The sequence below is a fragment of the Pan troglodytes genome, chromosome 14 (genome assembly GCF_028858775.2).
Source record: "Pan troglodytes isolate AG18354 chromosome 14, NHGRI_mPanTro3-v2.0_pri, whole genome shotgun sequence".
Taxonomy (NCBI): Eukaryota; Metazoa; Chordata; class Mammalia; order Primates; family Hominidae; genus Pan; species Pan troglodytes.
The window spans coordinates 94,924,947-94,945,026 of record NC_072412.2 but is presented as its reverse complement, the minus strand read 5'-3'; the positions used below and the strand labels follow the sequence as shown (position 1 = coordinate 94,945,026).

General features: G+C 34.8%; 1 protein-coding gene across 5 annotated transcripts in view; it reads left to right on the top strand.

Annotated features, from left to right (window-relative positions):
• Window positions 1-18,938, top strand: part of LOC107968076 (zinc finger protein 283-like) — an 83,066-nt gene extending 64,128 nt beyond the window's left edge. For 3 of the 5 annotated variants that reach the window (XR_010150538.1, XM_063792274.1, XM_063792273.1), the window contains 4 exons: window positions 10,692-10,959; window positions 16,208-16,401; window positions 16,788-16,938; window positions 18,057-18,938. Coding sequence is in view for 1 of the 5 variants with exons in the window: in XM_063792273.1 (XP_063648343.1) it covers window positions 10,692-10,737 (46 nt within the window). In the remaining 4 variants the exon portion in view is untranslated. Of the gene's footprint in view, window positions 1-10,691; window positions 12,280-16,207; window positions 16,402-16,787; window positions 16,939-18,056 lie in introns of all 5 variants that reach the window. The other 2 variants (XR_010150537.1, XM_063792276.1) reach the window with 2 other exon arrangements.
• Window positions 18,939-20,080: the final 1,142 nt, after the last annotated feature.

Here is a 20,080-nt window from a genome sequence, read left to right as displayed (position 1 = left end):
GGGAAACGTAAAATGTCTAAGGCTGGCTCCAGCATTTGTCATTGGAGGATTGTGATATTAAGATTTTATAACTCTATATGATTGACATAAGGTTATCAGGTAGAAAACATGAATTTATAGCATGTCATGATTAGCAACAGAGGCAAATAAAAACAGCAATATTATCTCTTTGAAGGAGAATATTTTTCTGTTTTTCTTAAGTTTTAGAGTAAGAAATATAAAACTTTTGGCCTGTAGATTGGCACAGTATTCAGAGCTATAGTAATCCCTGCTGGTTAAGATTGTTTAGCTGCCCCAAATTCTTCCCTTCTGGTCTCAATGAGATGACAAGGTAGTTGAATATGCACTTCATTGCCCTTCTTCAGGGATGAAATTGATGAGCAATAGATGGAATATGCTCCACTTCAGAAGTAAACGTATCAGTTAAGCTTGTTCAGAAATGCTCATGTTTGAGAAACAATTCCAAATAAGCAATCTGAAAATATGAATTTGTGTGTATAAAATATACATATATATGTATATATATTGTGTGTGTGTGCAGTTTAACCTCATTATTCATGAATTCTATATTGGTGAATTTGCCTATGTAGTAAAATTTATTTGTAATCCCAAAATCAATACTTGCAATGTTTTCGTGGCCATTTGTGGACACGTGCTAAACAGAAAAAATTGTCTCAGAAGACACACAAGTCTTGTAACATTGCTGAGAAGAGGCTAAATTGTTACAAACACTGTGGCAAGCTTCTTGGCAACATTTACTAAATATGTATATATGAATATTCCTGCAATATTCTCCTGGAAGATACTCAGCAGGCATGCATATCTGTATATAATAAATGACATTTATAAGAATTTTTATATATGCATTAATTATAAAAGTCTCAAATTAAAAAAAAACCATCCACCAATAGATGAATAAATACATGTAGTTAGGTATAATATATTAGTAATGCAGAATAAAATATCACAGTAAAAAATAAACTGCTACTGCACAAATTTTCACTGCTATATTTTATTCCATATTATTAATATACCAAGATGTCACAGCTACACTTGGGAGTGTCTTTTGATGAATATCAAATGTTCTTAATTTTATTATAACCCACATTATCAATCTGTTTTTTAGGATAGGTTCATTTGTACCCCATTTAAGTGTTTTATGATGCCAGTGTCCTGACAATATTCTATGTTTTCCTATAGAAACTTTAATGTTTTATGTTTTACATCTAGATAGTATTGCATCTGAGGTTAATGGAAATAAGATTAATTTTCACTCATGGTCCTATTGACCTGGCTCTGTTCACTGAAGGCTTGTTTATTCCCATGACTGTTCAATATCCATTTGTTCTAAGTCAAGACTCTGTTCGTCTGGGCTTGTTATTGATCCTATATTATATTGTGTTGGCCTTTTTTTAATATTTCTGCAAAAAGTGATTTGTTAATTAAAGCAGGTTTTCATGGGTCTTGTTATCTGGAACTTGAATTCCTCCTGCTTAATCTCTTTGTGTTATATTTTCTAGGCCTTTTAATTCTCTAATAAATTTTGGACTCACCCTCTCAGTTTTCACATACACAAAACTATTGAGATTTGGATTGAGATTATATTCTATATATGGATCAAATCATAGAGAATTAACCTTATAATATGAAGTCTTATAACCCATAATTTTTATATATCTCTCAACTGTTTTGCTCTTTTAATATTTTTAATAATATAAGTTTTCCATGTAGAAGTCTTATACATTTTTATTGGATTTATTTTCAAGCATTTTATATTTTATGTTGTCATTTCAACTTAATTGAATTTAGTTTTTGAATTGTTTATTATGTACAATGGATTTCTGTATATTGAACTTTAATCAAGTTATGTTGCTGATCTCACTTTTAATTCTTTTTTATGTACAAAATTATGCCTGCAAACCATAGCAATTTTGTTACTTTTAGCTTCTCATAAATTATATTTACTTTAATGTATTATTGAAATAGCTAAAATCTCTGGAAAAATGTCAACATTGAATAGGAATTGCAGTTAATATTTTCTCCTTTTTTATTCCTAATATCAGTAATTTCTACTTTCTCACATTCTAAATCTTCCTCAAAATTTGGGCTTAGTTAACTTTTATTCTTTGCTTCCTAGTATACACACACATTTCCCAAGCATTCAATGAAACACTAATTTTCTGCTGTTGTGAAGGAATTTTGCATTTGTAAGTAAAGTCCAAAGTCAGTTGATTTAAGACAGAGAGGTTATCCTCAGTCTCTCTGATCTAGTCAGTGATCATTTTAAGAGTACCCTATTTTTCCCAGAAAAAGATATGTATTATGAGAGAGATTTGATGTGAGATTCTCCACTGCTGACTTTGAAAATGGAAGAGGCCTCACATGGCAAGGACCTGAAGTAGCCTCTGGGAGCTAAGAGTGATTGACCATTGTCCTGTGGCCTCAAGAAAATCAGGAGTTCAGTCTGCAACTACAAGGAGCTGAACTCTGCCAACAACCTCAATGACACTGGAAGAACACACTGAACTCCAGAGAACACAGGCCAGGCCAATACACTGATTTAGCTGTGTGAAACCTATTGTAGATAACCCAGTTGTGCTGTGCTTAGACTTTTTTTTTTTTTTTTTTTTTTTGAGATGAAGTATTGCTCTGTCGCCCAGGCTGAAGTGCAGCGACACGATCTTGGCTCACTGCAAGGGATAATCAAACGATTATCCTGCCTCAGCCCCCTGTGTAGCTGGGATTACAGGCACCCGTCACCATGCCCGGCTAATTTTTGTATTTTTAGTAGAGACAGGGTTTCACCATGTTGGCCAGGCTGGTTTCGAACTCCTGACCTCAAGTGACTGCCCGCCTTGGCCTCCCAAAGTGCTGGGATTACAGGCGTGAGCCACCGCGTTCTGCCACTGTGCTCAGACTTCTGACATAGAGAACTGCGAACTAATAAATGGCTTTTACAGCACTAATTTTTTGTTAGTTTATTACACAGCAATATAGAAAACTAATAAAGATCAAGTGATAATGAATTGTTTGCTTCTAAGCACTTGATTTAGATAAATCCCACAGGTTTGTTCATGTAATTAAAAATATGTGTAATTTCCACTGTAAGTTCTTTATTCTTTTTTAGTGATTACTCGAGATGATAGTATGCATTTTTAAACTGATATTGATAACATTCTTTACTATTTCCTTGATAATGCTAAGCTCTTAGTAACTGCATTGCACATCCTTTTGTCTGTATGCCATTGTTGACATGCATTTAAATTCTGTATATATTTTAAATACAATAGCTATAATTATTATTTTTATTTCACCAATTAGCATACATTTAGATATTTCCAAATCTTTAAGCATTATGTTAGTCTTCAGTCATTTCTGCCTTTCTATTATTTGTTCAGTATCAGCTTTCTTAGGATAGGTTCTTATTTACTAGTACTTATTAGTATTATTTTTTGTTAGCATATTCTCTCTAATATTGTTTGAATGGAATAATTTTTTTTACCTTCACTTTGAAAATATATTTATTTTCTATATAATGAATTATCATTTGATAGATTCTCTGTCAATACTTTTAAAATGTTATTCCACTCTTTACTTTTTCCAACATATCTGTTGACAGCTCCCAGTCTTCCTGCTTCTCCTTTAAAGGCACCTATGTGTTTTCTCTGGCTCGTTTTAAAATCCTTCCCTCCCCTCTTTCTTGAAATTATTAGCTTTTTTTTTTTTTTTTTTAACAATCTATCCCTCCTTCTTGGAATTATTAGTTTTAAACTGTTCTTTAATAACTCTAATGAATTTTGAAAAATTCCTGTCCCAAATCCCTCTCAATATTGCCTCCGCATCATTCTTCCTTTCTTTTCTTCTACTGCAAAAATAATTACACAAATGCTATTTTTTAATTATTTTTTTATTTTTTTATTTTTTAGATGGAGTCTCGCTCACTCTGTCGCCCGGGCTGGAGTACAGTGGCGCCATCTTGGCTCACTGCAAGCTCTGCCTCCTGGGTTCATGCCATTCTCCTGCCTCAGCCTCCCTAGTAGCAGGGACTACAGGTGCCTGCCACCATGCCTGGCTAATTTTTTGTATTTTTAGTAGAGACGGGGTTTCACCATGTCAGCCAGGAAGGTCACGATCTCCTGACCTAGTGATCCACCCACCTCAGCCTCCCAAAGTCCCGGGATTACAGGTGTGAGTCACTGCGCCCGGCCAACAAATGCTATTTTTGCTTTGACCCTTTTCCTACTTATATTCATTTTTGCTTTTTACTTTCCACCTTTTGTTTTGAACTTATCTCCAAATTCACTCTCTCTTATGCATGCCTAGTCTACTGTTCAGCCTATTTGTTTTTTTATTTCACTCATTTTACTTTTCATTTATTTATGTTTTAAAATAAATGCATAATAAATTTATGTATTAAATAAAAATTCTCTATGAAAGTTTATATCCTATAATATTTCTTTTTCTTTTAATAGCTAAACTTTATTTTGTAAAGATACAACCCCTGTCCTTGTAGACAAATACAACCTCCCCAACTATCAACATCCCATACCACAGTGGTACACTTCTTACTATTGATGAGCCTACCTTGACACATCATTATTACCCAAAGTCTGTAGTTCACATTAGGACCCACTCTTGGAGATGTACATTCTGTGGGTTTTGACAATGACATATATCACCATCACAGTATCATACAAAATAGTTTTCTTGCTCTAAAAATCCTCCATGCTCTTCTTATTCACCTTTACTGCCCTCTACAAGCACCTGCAACCCAACATCTGCAACCATTGATCTTTCACTCTCTCCTTTGCTGTCCTTTTCCAAGATGTGATATAGTTGGAATCACACTATGTACTCTTTTCAGACTGGCTTCTTTCCCTTAGTAATGTACACTTAATTTCCTTCCATGTCTTTTCATGGCATTTAGCTCATTCTTTTTAGCACCAAATAATATTCCACTGTCCATTTGTACCATTCATCTACTGAAAATAGAAAAACATATTTTCTTCCAAGTTTGGCAATTGTGAACAAAGGTGCTATAAACTTCTATGTGCAAGTTTTTAAGTAGACATAAGTTTTTGATTTCTCTGGGTAAGTACTAAGGAGCATGACTGCTGCATTCTTTTTCTTTTTTTTAATTTGTTTTTCGACAGAGTCTTGCTCTGTCCCCCAGGCTGGAGTGCAGTGGCACCATCTCGGCTCACTGCAACCTCTGCCTCCCAGGTTCAAGCGATTCTCCTGCCTCAGCCTCCAAAGTAGCTGGGAGTACAGGTGCCCGTCACCACGCCCGGCTAATTTTTTCCATTTTTAGTGGAGATGGGGTTTCACCGTTTTAGCCAGGATGGCTTCCATCTTCTGACCTTGTGATCCACCCACCTCGGCCTCCCAAAGTGCTGGGATTACAGGCATGAGCCACTGCACCTGGCCGACTGCTGCATTCTATAGTAAGTGTATGTTTAGTTTTATGAGAAAATATGAAACTGTCTTCCAAAGTGGGTATACCATCTCGCGTTCCCACTAGAAATGAACGAGAGTTTCTGTTGCTCTGCATCCTTGTCAGCCTGAAGTGTCAGGGTTCTGGATTTTAGCTGTTCTAATATGTGTGCTGTAGTATCTTGTTTAATTTGCGGTCAAAGACGATCCCGCAGTAGTGGTGTGACATTCTCTTATCATCCACATTGGTGACATGGTCTTCTTTTTCTTTGTTTTAAAGTGCTATTTTGGGTTCAGGGGTACATGTGCATGTTTGTTATATAGGTAAACTCATGTCCAGGGGGTTTTGTATACAGAATATTCCACTGTGTGATCGATTCAATATCTAGACCACCTGTCCATCTTTGTCTGTAGTCCATATGACTTATTACTTTCTGTTCATTAATTTCTAATTATAGGTGTGTCAAGTAACAATTGCTTAGTCTAATTGGTGTGTTTGAAAAACTGGTAATTTAAGGTTTTCTCTGGTATGTTCTTTCTCCAGAGAAAATTTATTTTTACTCTCTACCATATACTTAGGCCATTTTATTCAAACTTGATAATGAGCTTGTTTGATGTTACCTATCATTTGTTCCTAAGTGGTCACACATTTCTAGTATTCGATTTCACTGAGAGCCTCAACTCTTTAGCCTGGGCTTTCTATTAAGACTCTTCCTCATTGATAGGCACTGTATGCTCATTCTTGTCCTCCCACATCGTAACGCTGTTGCAATATTTTATAGGATTTCTAAGTTCTTAATTTTCCTTATTTTCTCTTTGCATTCTTACAGTTCGGTCTCCCATTAGTGAAACAAACAAGCAAGCAAACTGTAAACATTTCAAAGAATAAAGCACCAAAGATGACACCTACTTTCAAATGACTTTTATTTTTTTCTGAAATCTTCGGCTGCCTTGTTTACTCTCTGGTGCATTCAAATAGATATTTATGCTGCTGGTATTCAGTTTATTTCTCAAAGAAATATTGATATGAAATAGGCATAATTTTCTTTTTTAAAGAATTGATTCTCTTTTCTCCCCTCACCATCCATCTCTGATTTCTGGGGAAAGGTGATACACAAGACCTACTTCAGGCAAAATACTTTTGGATAAAGCTGATCAGGGTTCACTCAGAAATATCTGAGTTGTAAATTTCTTGTGTTATCTTTTGTATACTGGAAGGGAAAAAAGAGAACATTGATGGCAATAAAACTAAAATACAGGCTTGTTATCTACGTCAAAGAAAATGGTCTAATTATAACAAGAAAGAAAAAAACTTGATAGAAACATTCAAAAGGGGAAGGTTAATTAACCAATCAATATTAAAATGACATCCAACTTAAAAAGAAAAATCTACTGTCAGTTAATTGTCTTTTTCTTTCATTTGAAAGCATTATTTAAAATGGTCTGATTCCATATAAAATTCTTTGCTACTGTTTAGAATCTGGGAATCTCACACATGGTATTTGTTTCTATAAATAACATTTATTATAACAAACATTTCTAGTTTGTATTTACATTAAACAAATGTATTCGAGTAGAAGCTAAGTCAACAGTTTACCCAAGTTTCATAATGGAGAATACCTATGCTCTGAAAATATTGTCAATAGGATCCTGAAGGCATAGACTGAAACATGCAAGAAAAGAATCTAGGAGTTCTATTATTTATACTGACAGTGTTTATACCTGAGTATTTTTCATTTGGGTCAGGCATTTAATTTTTCTGGGCCACGTATTTTCACATCTATTTTATAATTCAAAAAACTGAACCAGATAATTGTACAGTCTCATTCAGTTCACACATTCCATTGCTTCCTGGATTGATGCCTAATTCAATAATATATTAATCACCACACCCCAAGCCATCAGGGAGTGCTAACTAATGGATGAAGGAGAAGCTGAAAAGTATAGTTTCCAAAAGCATAATTTTATACAGTAAAGAATTCACTGTCTCCTTAGCTTTGGTGTAGAAAATGAAAAGCCCACATTGAAGGGCTGCCAAAATATTTATACATAAAAACAAAACCCAGACACTTTGATTCTGTATCTACACAGAATCTGTTATAAGCTAATATGGAATATAGTTATTTCTTGATACAAAATATTAAAAAATCTATTTTAATCAGAATTCTTGGTTATGTGATAAATACCATGAAACTTCATGGTACTGCATATATAAATTATATTTAATCTTTTTTTAATAGTGTGACTTTTACTTTCTCATATTTCTTTTAGCATCCCCTTTAAAATATTTTTATTTATATTTTGTGACTGATAATGTGTTTCTGCTAAAGTTGGGTTCTTATTAGGAGACTCATTCAACATTTTCGTTATCTACTCAAATTAAATGATGTTTTGGTGACTTTCTATCAAAATACTGGCATAAATTACAACAGCATCAATAGAAATACCTAATGAAAGAATCGTTATGCACAGCTTTATATATTTTATTCAGATTAATTAGATATCTTGGAACAAATAATATATATTATCTAATGATTCATATATATGAAATTATAGTTACTTTTTAAACTAAACATTTGTCAATATTTTAAAGTCTATGATCAAAATTAATATTTATTATAAAAGGGTTGTATAATAGTTACAATTTTTGCTCTTAATATCATCTAATAATTAAAATATCTGCATATTTTTGGTGACTTAGTCATTGGAGATATATTGTTATTTTTAAATAATAGCATTCTCTTTCTTTCCCTTGTTAATTAAAACATTCATGGTTTCCTCTGATTAAATCCACCTTTTATATACTTAAACATAGAAGGCATAGCTCTTTGGGGAAACAAATAAACAAGGTTGATTAATATTGTCTTCATCTAGATTCTCAAGCACATTCCTTCTTTGCCTATTGAACTGACTTTTTAAAGACTCTAGGAGAAGATACAGGATGACTGTTTTTGTCTTTTGCATTTTGAGGCAGTATATTTATATAAACATGAGCATATATATGTAGAGCCTGATTGTTTCAAACTGAACAAATCCATTACCTAGATAAAAAACAAGACATAATTAGCATTGAAGGAACCTGGCATTACATCCAAGGGTTAACATTATATTGCTGACATAGACTAGACTTTTGTTTCCCTGTTTATGCTTTACATAAACAGAGCCACATGCTATGTACACTTTTGTGTGTCCCTTTTGTGCTCAATATTATGTTTCTAATCATGTAGTTGTAATTTACATTTTCATTGCATTCCATTATGAAAATATATCACAACTTATCCATTCTACTGTTGATGTGTATTTGGGTCATTTTCAAGTTTGTGTTACTATAGTAGTAGTACTATGAGCATTTTAGAGCACTTGTTTTGGTGAAAGTGAGTCACACGGCCAAAACTAGAGTTGATGTTACAAATTAAATACTGAGAGGCATGATTCATTGAAAGCCATCCAAACATCGATCAACAATATATCATGCTATTTTTTTCTTTTTTCTTTTTAGAGACAGGGTCTCACTCTGTTACCCAGGCTGGAGTGCAGTGGCACAATCATAGCTCACCGTAACCTTGAACTCCTGGGTTCATGGGATTCTCCCACCTTGACCTCCCAAAGTGGTAGGATTACAGACATGAGACATCACGTTCAGACCTACAGTGCTTTTGATTGACAAGAGTGAGAAAACAGCATTTCTGAAACTGGTCATCTAAATATCTACATTCCAAGATTTTTCTATTACAAAATATAATGAGAAACACATTTATAATAGCAACAAGAATATTTAAATAACTTAGAATTATTCTAAAATGCAAAGGAAAATACAATGCACAATATAAATTTATAAAAGGCAATGAATATGTATGTATGCATATGCATACATACATACATTATGTATACATATATCCATGCAGTGTGTGTATGTGTCTGTGTGTATATATATACATATCATATACCTATATCATACATCTGAGGTACATATGATATATACACCACATACATATATATCACATACATATATAAAATATATACATATCATATATATGTGTGTTTACATAAATATATATGATATGGTTTGGATCTGTGTTCCCACCCAAATCTCATGTTCAATTTTAGTCCCTAATGTTGGAGGTGAGGCCTGATGGGAGACGATTGGATCATGGGGACGGGTTCTCCTGAATGGTTTAACACCATGCCCTTGATGGCTGTCCTTGAGATGGTGAGTGAGTTTTCATGAGATCTGGTTGTTTCAAAGTGTGTAGCACCTCCCACCTCCTTCTCTCTCTTGCTGCTGCTCCTGCCACGTAAGATGCTTGCTCCTGTTTTTCCTTACATTGTGAGTAAAAGCTCCCTGAGGCCTCACTAGAAGCAGATGCTGCCATGCTTCCTGTACAGCCTGCAGAACCATGAGCCAATTAAACCTCTTTTCTTAGAAGTTCCCCAGACTCAAATATTTCTTTATAGCAATGAAAGAACAGACTAATACTACATCCAACTTTAAAACTCAAGTTAAAGATAATTTCTAGGTTGAATATTGCATAGGTATCTAATACTGATGTTTTTTTTCCATATATATATATATATGTATGTATATACACACACACATATATGTGTGTTCATATATTTGATTTTTTCTTATTGAATTGAATAGGATGTTAATTACAGATATATGCGTATGTATGTGTGCACATACACAATCCCAAAGACTAATTTTAAAAATAATTGTATTTTGGTTTTTTGATAAATACTCAGGTCATCATATTATCTTTATGTTTTCTATTTTTATGCTTGCTTCCTTTGTTTTTTATACAAAGAATTCTCCACCTAAACAAATGATGTGGAAAACATACCACTATTTTTCTTTAGTCTGAAACAAATAATTCCCGAACAATCAATCCTTCATGGTTTGATAAATACTCTCTTTGACTTCTCAGCCTGAGTCATTTTTATGTGATTATTTTTATTCTATTTAAATTCATACCTTGACTACATCTGTATTCAAGTTGCTTGTTTTGAATTCTCTTTCAGTAAGTGAATTCTCCATGGAAATTCTTAATTTCACCGGATTTCAAATTGATTGTTAAAGATTCATACATACATTCACAAATCATTTCAATCCTCCACTCAATCTTATGCATGTCTCCTACTCCTTAAAAATGTGATAATTGTGTTTTCTTTCATTTGTTTTTGGTAATATTTGACTATATTAATAATCTTTTAAAAATATTTATGCTATTGGTAAAATATATTATTTACGTTTTCTACAGGGTGACCTCAGTAGAGGGAGTTTTAATAATCAAATGGATAGAATGACCTGCTCTGTGGATACTGGTCATCCTCTTTCACCAGCCACCCCTCTCATCGCCTAGTGAGCTCATGAACATGGTGATCATCATGGCAAGGATGGTAGTTACGTGTGGGCTAAGTAACATGGACTTCCACTCACTAAGGCTGCTGTGGTGCAGCCACTGCTGAGTGCCCCGGTTGCCAGCAGCAGAGACCAACACTGAGTCCCTGATAAAGCACTATTCCATGGCAAGCTGATTACATTAGACTAATTGATCACGGAAGTAGCAACATTTTGTTTTTATCAGAATAGACACTTACTCTCAATATGGACTTACCTTCCCTTCATGTAATGCTTCTGCCAAAACAACCATAATATATTATGGTTTTTCGTAAATACTCAGGTCGCCATATTTTAGGCATTGCCTCTGATCAAGGAATATAAATAATCCCATAGTTGTTGAATTTATTCATTTTACTATGTTCCCCACAATCCTGATAGTGTTTGATAGAAAAGTGGAATGGCTTTTGAATACCAAGTTACAATGTGAGCTAGCTGGCAATATCTTGGAGGGCTAGGATAAAGTTATTCAAAAGGCTTATATGCTCTAAATCTACATCCAATATATAGTACTTTTCTTCCCCATAGCCAAGATTCACTGGTCCATGAAACGAGGGCTAGAAATGGGAGTGGCACTACTCACTATTTTACCCAGTGACCAACTATCAAGTTTTGCTTCTTGTACAATTTTATGTTTTGCTAGCGTAGAGGTCTTAGTTCCAAAGGGATACGTGATTTCACCAGGAAACACAAAAATAATTCCGTTAAATTAAAAGCAAGGACTATGTGGACGCTTTGGGCTCTTCATGCTTCTGAATCAACAGGCAACGAAGGGAGTTATGGTGCTGACTGAAGTGACTGATCCTCACTGCCAATAGTAAATTAGACTTACTGAACAAAGAAGGAAAGAAGTGTATGCCTGGAATACAGGAATTTTTATTTTTATTTATTTATTTATTTATTTTTGAGACCGAGTCTCACTCTGTCGCCCAGGCTGGAATGCAGTGGCGAGATCTCGGTTCACTGCAAGCTCCGCCTCCCGGGTTCACACCATTCTCCTGCCTCAGCCTCCTGAGTAGCTGGGACTACAGGCGCCCGCCACCACGCCCAGCCGGAATGCAGGAATTTACAAAATTTACAAAAATTTTTTTGTATTTTTGGTAGAGACGGGGTTTCACCGCGTTAGCCAGGATGGTCTCGATCTCCTGACCTCATGATCCGCCCGCCTCTGCCTCCCAAAGTGCTAGGATTACAGGCGTGAGCCTCCGCCCCCGGCAGGAATGCAGGAATTTTTTTTTTACCGTGTCTGTTAGTATTACCTTGCCTTATGATTAACATCAATGGAAAACTAGAGCAATATTATCCAGGCAGGACGACTAATGGCACAGACTCTCAAGAATGAAGCTTTGGGTCACCCTACTAGGTAAAGAACTGTGACCAGCTAAAGTGTTGCTGAAGGAGAAGGGAACACAGAATGTTTAGCAGAAAAAAGTAGTTAAAAATACCAGGTATGACCATGTGAGTAGTTAGAGAAATGAGGACTTTAATTCTCATGAGTACTTTTTCCTTACTTGGTTATGAATACGTGTGTGTATGTATATATGTGTATGTGTGTATGTATATGTATTTTATTTCCTCTCTTAATCTTTTATCAGATGATTTAAGATGTATTGACTTTATGCCACAGTAATTAAATATTGTTAATTTTGCATCACAGGATATAAGTTATGGGATATCAAAGAAAATCAGGAAATTTACCTCCTCTTCTGGGGAAAGACTAGTGCATTTTTGTTATATGAAGAATATTTTGATTGTTAGGAAGAACTGTGATCTTGTTACTGGCTTCATCTGAAGATTAGGCAGGGTATAAAGAGATATATATAGGTGCCAAATTGACTAAGGGTGGACTTATAATGGTTAATCTTATCTGCCAATTTGACTCGGCCATGGGAAACCAGATGTCTGGTTGAACATTGTTTCTTCCTGTCTCTGTGTGTTTCCAGAATAGATTAACATGTGAGTTGATGTACTGAGTAAAGGAGATGCCCTCTTTGATATGAGTGGACGTCATTCAATCTGGGGAGGGCCTGAAAAGGCCAGAAATGAGGCATAAACTCAAACTCTGCATGATTCTTTAAACTAGGACATCAATCTTCTCCTATCCTCAGGGATTCTGCTTCTTAGTTCTCAGGCCTTCAGACTTGAACTGGAATCTACACCATTGGCTCTCTGGATCTCAAGCAGTCAAACTAAACCACCAGCTTTCCCAGGTCTCCAAGTTACAGATGGCAGAATATATGACTTCTTAGTCTCCATAATTCCTTGAGTACACCCATACACACAGATGCACACACACACACTATATATATGTATATAATCTCTTATTGGTTTTGTTCTCTAGAGAACCCTGACTAATACAGCTACCCTAATGAACAGGAAAAAAAAATGGAACAATCATAATTGTTTCACTCATAAGAGGCAATAACTTAATTGGTAACAATTTGTTTATGGTTTCCAAAGTACTGAAGTACATGAGCAGGCAAAATTAATGGCCAGGTCCAAAGAATCCTAAATTGAGGGCTATAGTGGAATCCCAGATCCTCTTCCAGTTTGAAACCAGAGCCATTCCATGGGCTCTTTTTTTTTTTTTTTTTTTTTTTTTTGAGATGAGTCTGGCTTTTTCGCCCAGGCCGGAGTGCAGTGGCGCTATCTCTGCTCACTGCAATCTCCGCCTCCTGGGCTCACTCCATGGGCCCTTTTAAATAAAGAGAAGGCTGAATTTTCTTAAGAAAGAACTCAGTGGAAATTGCAAAAGTAATCTTGCAGATAGGCTTTTCCAAAGGAACTTCAGATGTTTTCACAGTGGAAAGCATTGGAAAAAAAAAAAGCATGGACATGTTATCTCAAAGAGATGCTGATGCTTAGGGACCCAAAACACCACAGTAGTGCACCAGCCAAAATTTGGGTTTTTCACTAAGATGATAATTGAAATATTTGCCTAAGTTTGTCTCATGATGGGCCAGCTGTTCTGTAATCTCATCTTGTTATTGAGTGATATGCTCCATATGCATACTTGCTAACTTGTAGAACTCCACATTATTCCTTTACCTTTGGAGCGAAGTTCATTATAATAGGATCAATCAAGTGAACTTTCTTCTTGACTAAGTCAGTACAGTGAAACTAATATCACATTCATGGAGAAATTGTAGAAAAAAAACATCACAATCAGAGACTTGAAAGGTATAAGGCTACTGATTTTTCTAAAATGTGTATTTCACTTCTTTGGCTAATGCAAAACTGTTTGAGATTATTTTAAGTTTAATCAGGTGCTATCCCTAATTGAATCTGCAGCTCCACATGTACTACAGAAAACTGACATAATCTCTGGAAACTTGTTTGAGGCTATCCATCTGTCAAATACAATTAAAAAAAAATTAATGATAAATATCACCAGGCATTCTTTTTTTCACCTAGCAAGACTAACAATAGAACTTTATTGTTTTAATTCACAACAACAATACCTTTTAGGGACTAAAAATTTCACAAGATATTAAATTGTTTCACTGTATTGATGAAGTTAAGCTACCTGGATTTTATGAGTGGGGGTTGCAAGCAACTTAAACACTAAGACATGTCATTTCCAGAGCATGAGAAAATTCCCAATAATATTCCAGGGTCTGGAACCCCATTTAGTTGCCTGGATCTCAGAGGTTTGCAACAGCTGAGATATAACCTTTAAATAATAGGATAAACAGCTCTGACTTGGACAGCTTACTACTATGAAACAGAAATATTATGTATATCATGGCAAGGTAAGGTAAGAAATCACAGTGTAGACCCTAAAATCATTGAATGCCCGATTTTAAACAGTAATTCTTCAGAGAAACTGATTCTGGCTTATAGCTAGATTCTGTTAGGTATTGAATGCCTGATTTTGGCTTGCTATGAGACCCAATAACCTTAGCTGCACATAATAACCATCATTTTGGATGTTGTATGATCAAAATTGCCATTAAACCGGGTATGGTCATCAGCTCCCCATCTTTAAGTGGAAGTGCTATATATGAGGTACTTCCTTCTGTTGTATTGTCAAATTTCCCTGTATTCATCCATACGTCCTCCTGGACAGTTCCTTATCACCAGAAAAGCTAACAATTGGTTTACAGATATTCCTACGAGATACCCTATCCCTTGTTGAAAATGGAGAAACTGAAGTCATTGTAGAAATAGCTTGAATGAAAGTAGAGAAAGTAAAATTTCCTATCTGCCAGAAATTCTAGTCATTCATGGGGTTGTCCACTTTAAATAAAAAGAGAGATTGCCATAAATAGAAATCTACCCTTGTTATGGTTGAGGGTCTCCAGGTTCTTGGCGTATTGAGCAAAGAATTGGACAAAATGCACAAACAAAGCAAGAAAAGAATGAAGCAAAAAAAGCAGAGATTTATTGAAAATGAAAGTACTCTCCACAGGGTGGAAGCAGGCCCGAGCATAGGGGCTCAAGAGCCCTGGTTACAGAATTTTCTAGAGTTTCAATAACTTCTAGAGGCTTCCCATTGGCTACTTGGTGTATGCCCTTTGTAAATGAAGAGGATAAAGTCAAGTTACAAAGTCATTTACTCAGTATGCCCCCTAAGTAAATGGAGAGGATGTTACTGAGTGTGTATTGTCTATATAAAAGGAGAGGATAAAGTGAAGTTGCAAAGCCATTCACATTCCTGTCATTGCTGAAGTGTTTCCATTTGATTTAGTTCTAGGAAGTCATCGTAAATTGGCCTTATGTTCCCTGCCTCCAGACCCTATTCTCCTGCCTCACCCTCATTAACAGGCAAAAGTGATCTCACCAAGATGGCCTGACCACTTCCCTCAGCTTGACAAATTGTAGAGAGGTGTCTTTTTGCCTTTACAGCCCTTACAAAATCTCTGGTTAGATGACCTAACCAGAGAGATCTCTCACCTCATTTTTTTCAAAGCATTTAGTTTAGAAAACTTGTAATTGCAATTTTTTTCTGTCCTTTTGAAATATAAGGTTTTTTGTTTTGTTTTGTTTTTCAAAAAGCCTTTTGACAGTTTACAACCCAGTACTTTCTTTCTCAAGGATCTCAAAGCCATCCCTTTGAAATGTAACCATTAAAAAGATAGTGTTCCTATGCTAGTCTCTGAAGGAAGGTAGGGGCCTAACTTCAGAGGGCCCCTTGTTCCAAGTTGTAAAACTATCTCCTGTCATGAAGATAAAAGAAAGTTTACTTTACTTTTGGGTAAGACCAATTACCAAATATGAATGACATATAATCCCCTCATACCAGCTTTTAAAAATTCTCTCATTATTTTTGTCTTCAGTTCAGGTTGCTTTTTTGTTTTTCTCTTTCATTGCAATAGCCTTAAATAGTTTTCCTTAAATGTTTAACTTTGTCCAGTAACATTTTTACTTCCACAGGTCAAAGACTTGGAAGCAAAAACATTATAAAATTTAATAACAGAAAGTCTGAAAAATCCAGTCTGTGGAAGAAACTCTGTGAATGGCCATATATTTTCAGAATATTTTTGTCTGTGTGAATGTACACACACACACACACACATCTTCAGAAAATGCTTTTAATAACTAGTTGAAGAAGACTCCATTATTTGAAGGTCAGTCAGCTTTTTTTTTTTATTCTACTGATACTGGGCTTAGTCAACTGGCTCATAAATAAAATGACCATGTTGATAGTGATGGATCTTATTCACAAGATTAACCACAGGGATTACCTTTTACAAAAGTTTATCTAGTTATCACCAGTGACATTCCTGACTATCCAAATGCAAAGGCTAATGCTGACCCTGAGCATAACACCATCCTCTGATAAACATTCTGCCATCTCTTGGCAAGTTGATGAGTTTGGGGTCTTTCATCACGGAGGAGTGTGAGTTTTCCTTTTTTTTTTTTTTTTTTAAAAAAAAAATGCTTTCCTCCTGGAAGACTTTTTCACTTCAAACCAATATTTAAATGCCTTATTCTCAGTTATTTTGCTCTACAGGAAAATACTTCAAATCATTTACAACAAAGGAAGTGAGGCAATGTACTGACACCGGTCATAAGTGATTGCCGAAAGACTTATAAAAGATGCAATTATGTCGTCAGGTGGTGGTTGGAGTGCCATACTACACGATAATACTCTTTGAATAACGGTATGGGTCTGAGAACAATGGGGCGGAAATAAAAGCCATAGAACTCTAAAATCATTATAATGCAAATACGAGGGTGTACACATGCTCATGAACTCATAGACAAAAAATAGTTGGGAAATATATCAAGTTATGTCTCCATGAGTGTGTCTGTGTGTATAGAAAACATTTGGACCTCTATATAAGTGTGTAATTATCAATTTTTATTGGATATGTATTTATTTTAAATTAGAACCTGCATGTGTTAAAATGCAGGTGGGTTTGGTAGCCATTAACACCAAATCCACTATGTGCCAAGCTTTTATTGTTCTAGCGTGTCACTTCATACACGTTAGATGCTCATTTACTGTTTCTGGAAATAAGATTAAAAGTGGCATATAAGAGAATAAATTATAGCAAATCAGTAGTTATTTTACAACACTTTGTTTCTTAATTATTTTATATTTTGTTTTGGTTAAAAAATCTATACTAATCATACTCCGCAGTGACTCAAAGGCAAGATAATCACATACAAAATTACTTACTGTGAACCATATGATTCTTTTACCCCCTGCGTACATAACAGTTTTCCCCACTTTGCAAACCTAATCGTTAATCAGCGTGGATCTTTTCGAAATTACTTGTTTACACTAGTGGCTATTGAGCTACAGAGTGCACATTCTATTAAAGTGACCCAAAGCCCTCACAGCCAAAGCAGAAAAATCGTGCAAAATTGCATGAGAGGGAACTGACAAATGCCTGTCTAGACACCCTGGGAACATTGGCATCATGAGGTTACTTATTAGGTAGACCCCATGACATCAATGATGACACTAATAATAGCTCTGGCCTACATAGAACTATGTCTTTTTAAAGGTGATATGAATACATCATATAAAGAATAACTAGCTTCAAATTTAAGTACAGTGACAACTGTATCTTGAAGAATTGATCTGTGATTTTCTCCTCTGTTTTCCTGTGGCTCTCTATTCTATCACTACAACTCCTAGCCTTGTGTATTTTCTTCTCCTAACACATAATGAGATGCCATATCTAAGATTCAAAGAAAAGACAGGGAACTGAACTTTTGAGAGAGAAATATTTACATAATTGCAATAAATATGTTTTTTCCTTTATACTAGATATGACTTTGCTTGGAGAAAGAAGAGGACTCATTTGAGGAATCAGGTAAACTGAAGAGAAAAGATATGAGAAGGACAGAAAACTGCAGGGAGCTGATACACAGTGTGGCTGTTTTCTGTCAATGAGCTCCATTTAGCCAGAGACAAACCTTGCAACCACCAGTTATCTGATAGGTTTCCTGTGGACAGCCTCCTATGTGATAGTCATGCACACTGCAAGCAGCATCCTTTTCCCATAGCAAATGTAGTCTTGGGAAACATGAGTATGGTTGCTATTATAGGAAGAATCAAGAGAAATGTTCCCTATGAATTAAAAAAGAGAATACCCGAAGTAATAATGAATAAAATCACAAACAGACTATTTGAAACAACTGGCAGGAGTGATGAACCCTGGTTAATGCCATGAAAGACAAATAGAACATAAATAGGCAAAATTTAAAAATCAAGGTGAAAATAACTGTAGACAAAAAAGAAATTCTTAAAAATCCCAAGTAACAGTTTTGCACAACTTAAAGCAATTAAAATGAAAATGTGAATTTAAAAGATTTTCAGAACAAATATATAATTCTAACCACTAAATTGAAAACAGATAACTTTGCACTCTATGAAAGTTAAAAATAAAAGAATAAGTATTTGTAGGCATTCAAATTTAAAGATAAGGAAAGCAAAGTTGATTGGTTAACTGAATATCATATTAGGTAGAATTAATGCCAAAAACATTTCATAAGGTAAATACTGAACTTTATTCTGCTAAATGTTACAATTCACAATTTAAAAAATTATACCTAACTATGCAACAAATATAAAGGCAACATTTGATTCCTATTAGAATGGATTAATTGAATCCATTAATTAAGGAATTAAGTGGTCAACAATAACAACAACAAAAAAACTGAAAAGAAGAAAAACTGAAAATTTAAGAAATATAACCAATAAGGTAGATTGATGATATGCTGTGTGTGCATATGTAATATGTGTATGTCCATGTATACACAATAATTATTACCAAAAACAAGAAAAATAAGTGTTATATAATAATTGTAATACAGTGATATCTTCTTAACTAATTATAATAGAATTAGAAATCAATAATGAATCAGAAATCAAATACAAGTTTCTATCTGAAATTTAACACAAATCTTTCTTTTTCAATAGCTGTTATGTCAAAGGAGGTTTTAGAAAGAATGATAATTGAAATACTAGTTACAGGACACTTGGGTTGAATGCACAGCAATACTCACAGAAAATTCTGTACCTTGTATGGTTCTTTCAATAAAAATAAATTATGAAATCATACAGATGAGGTGTGCAACTCAGATTATTGAAAAGAGAGCACACATTTATAGAAGGAAAAAAGAATGACAAAATGATAAATATAAATGCAGAAATTAAGAGTTACAAAAGAGAAAAAAATACGTAATTAGTTGAGAACCAAAATTCCAGATTATATGAAAAATAAAATTAAATTCTAGCTAACCTAATCATGCAAAAGGGAAAATGCACTAATATACAAATGTAGAAAATATTCTGACTAAAAAAAAGAACTGAACTAACTTCAAAGATGACGTTCCAGTTGACACAAGAATGCATCACATTCAGAATTTACCAAAATGAAGTAAAAACAAACATCCTATCAATTTACATCACTAGACATGGTCATCTTTGGCATTTATTTGCCAGGGAAATCTAGCAGCACTATCATTTTTTTTCTTTCTCTCTTCTTCTCTTCTCTTCTCTGCTCTTCCTTCCTTTCTTTCTTTTTCTTCTTTCTTTCTTTTTTTTTTGAGACGGAGTTTCGCTCTTGTTGCCCAGTCTGGAGTGCAATGGTGCCATCTCAACTCACTGCAACCTCTGCCTCCCGGGTTCAAGAGATTCTCCTGCCTCAGCCGCTTGAGTAGCTGGGATTACAGATGTGCACCACCACTCCCAGATAATTTTGTATTTTTAGTAGAGACGGGGTTTCTCCATGTTGGTCAGGCTGGTCTAAAACTCCTGACCTCAGGTGATTAGCCCACTTCAGCCTC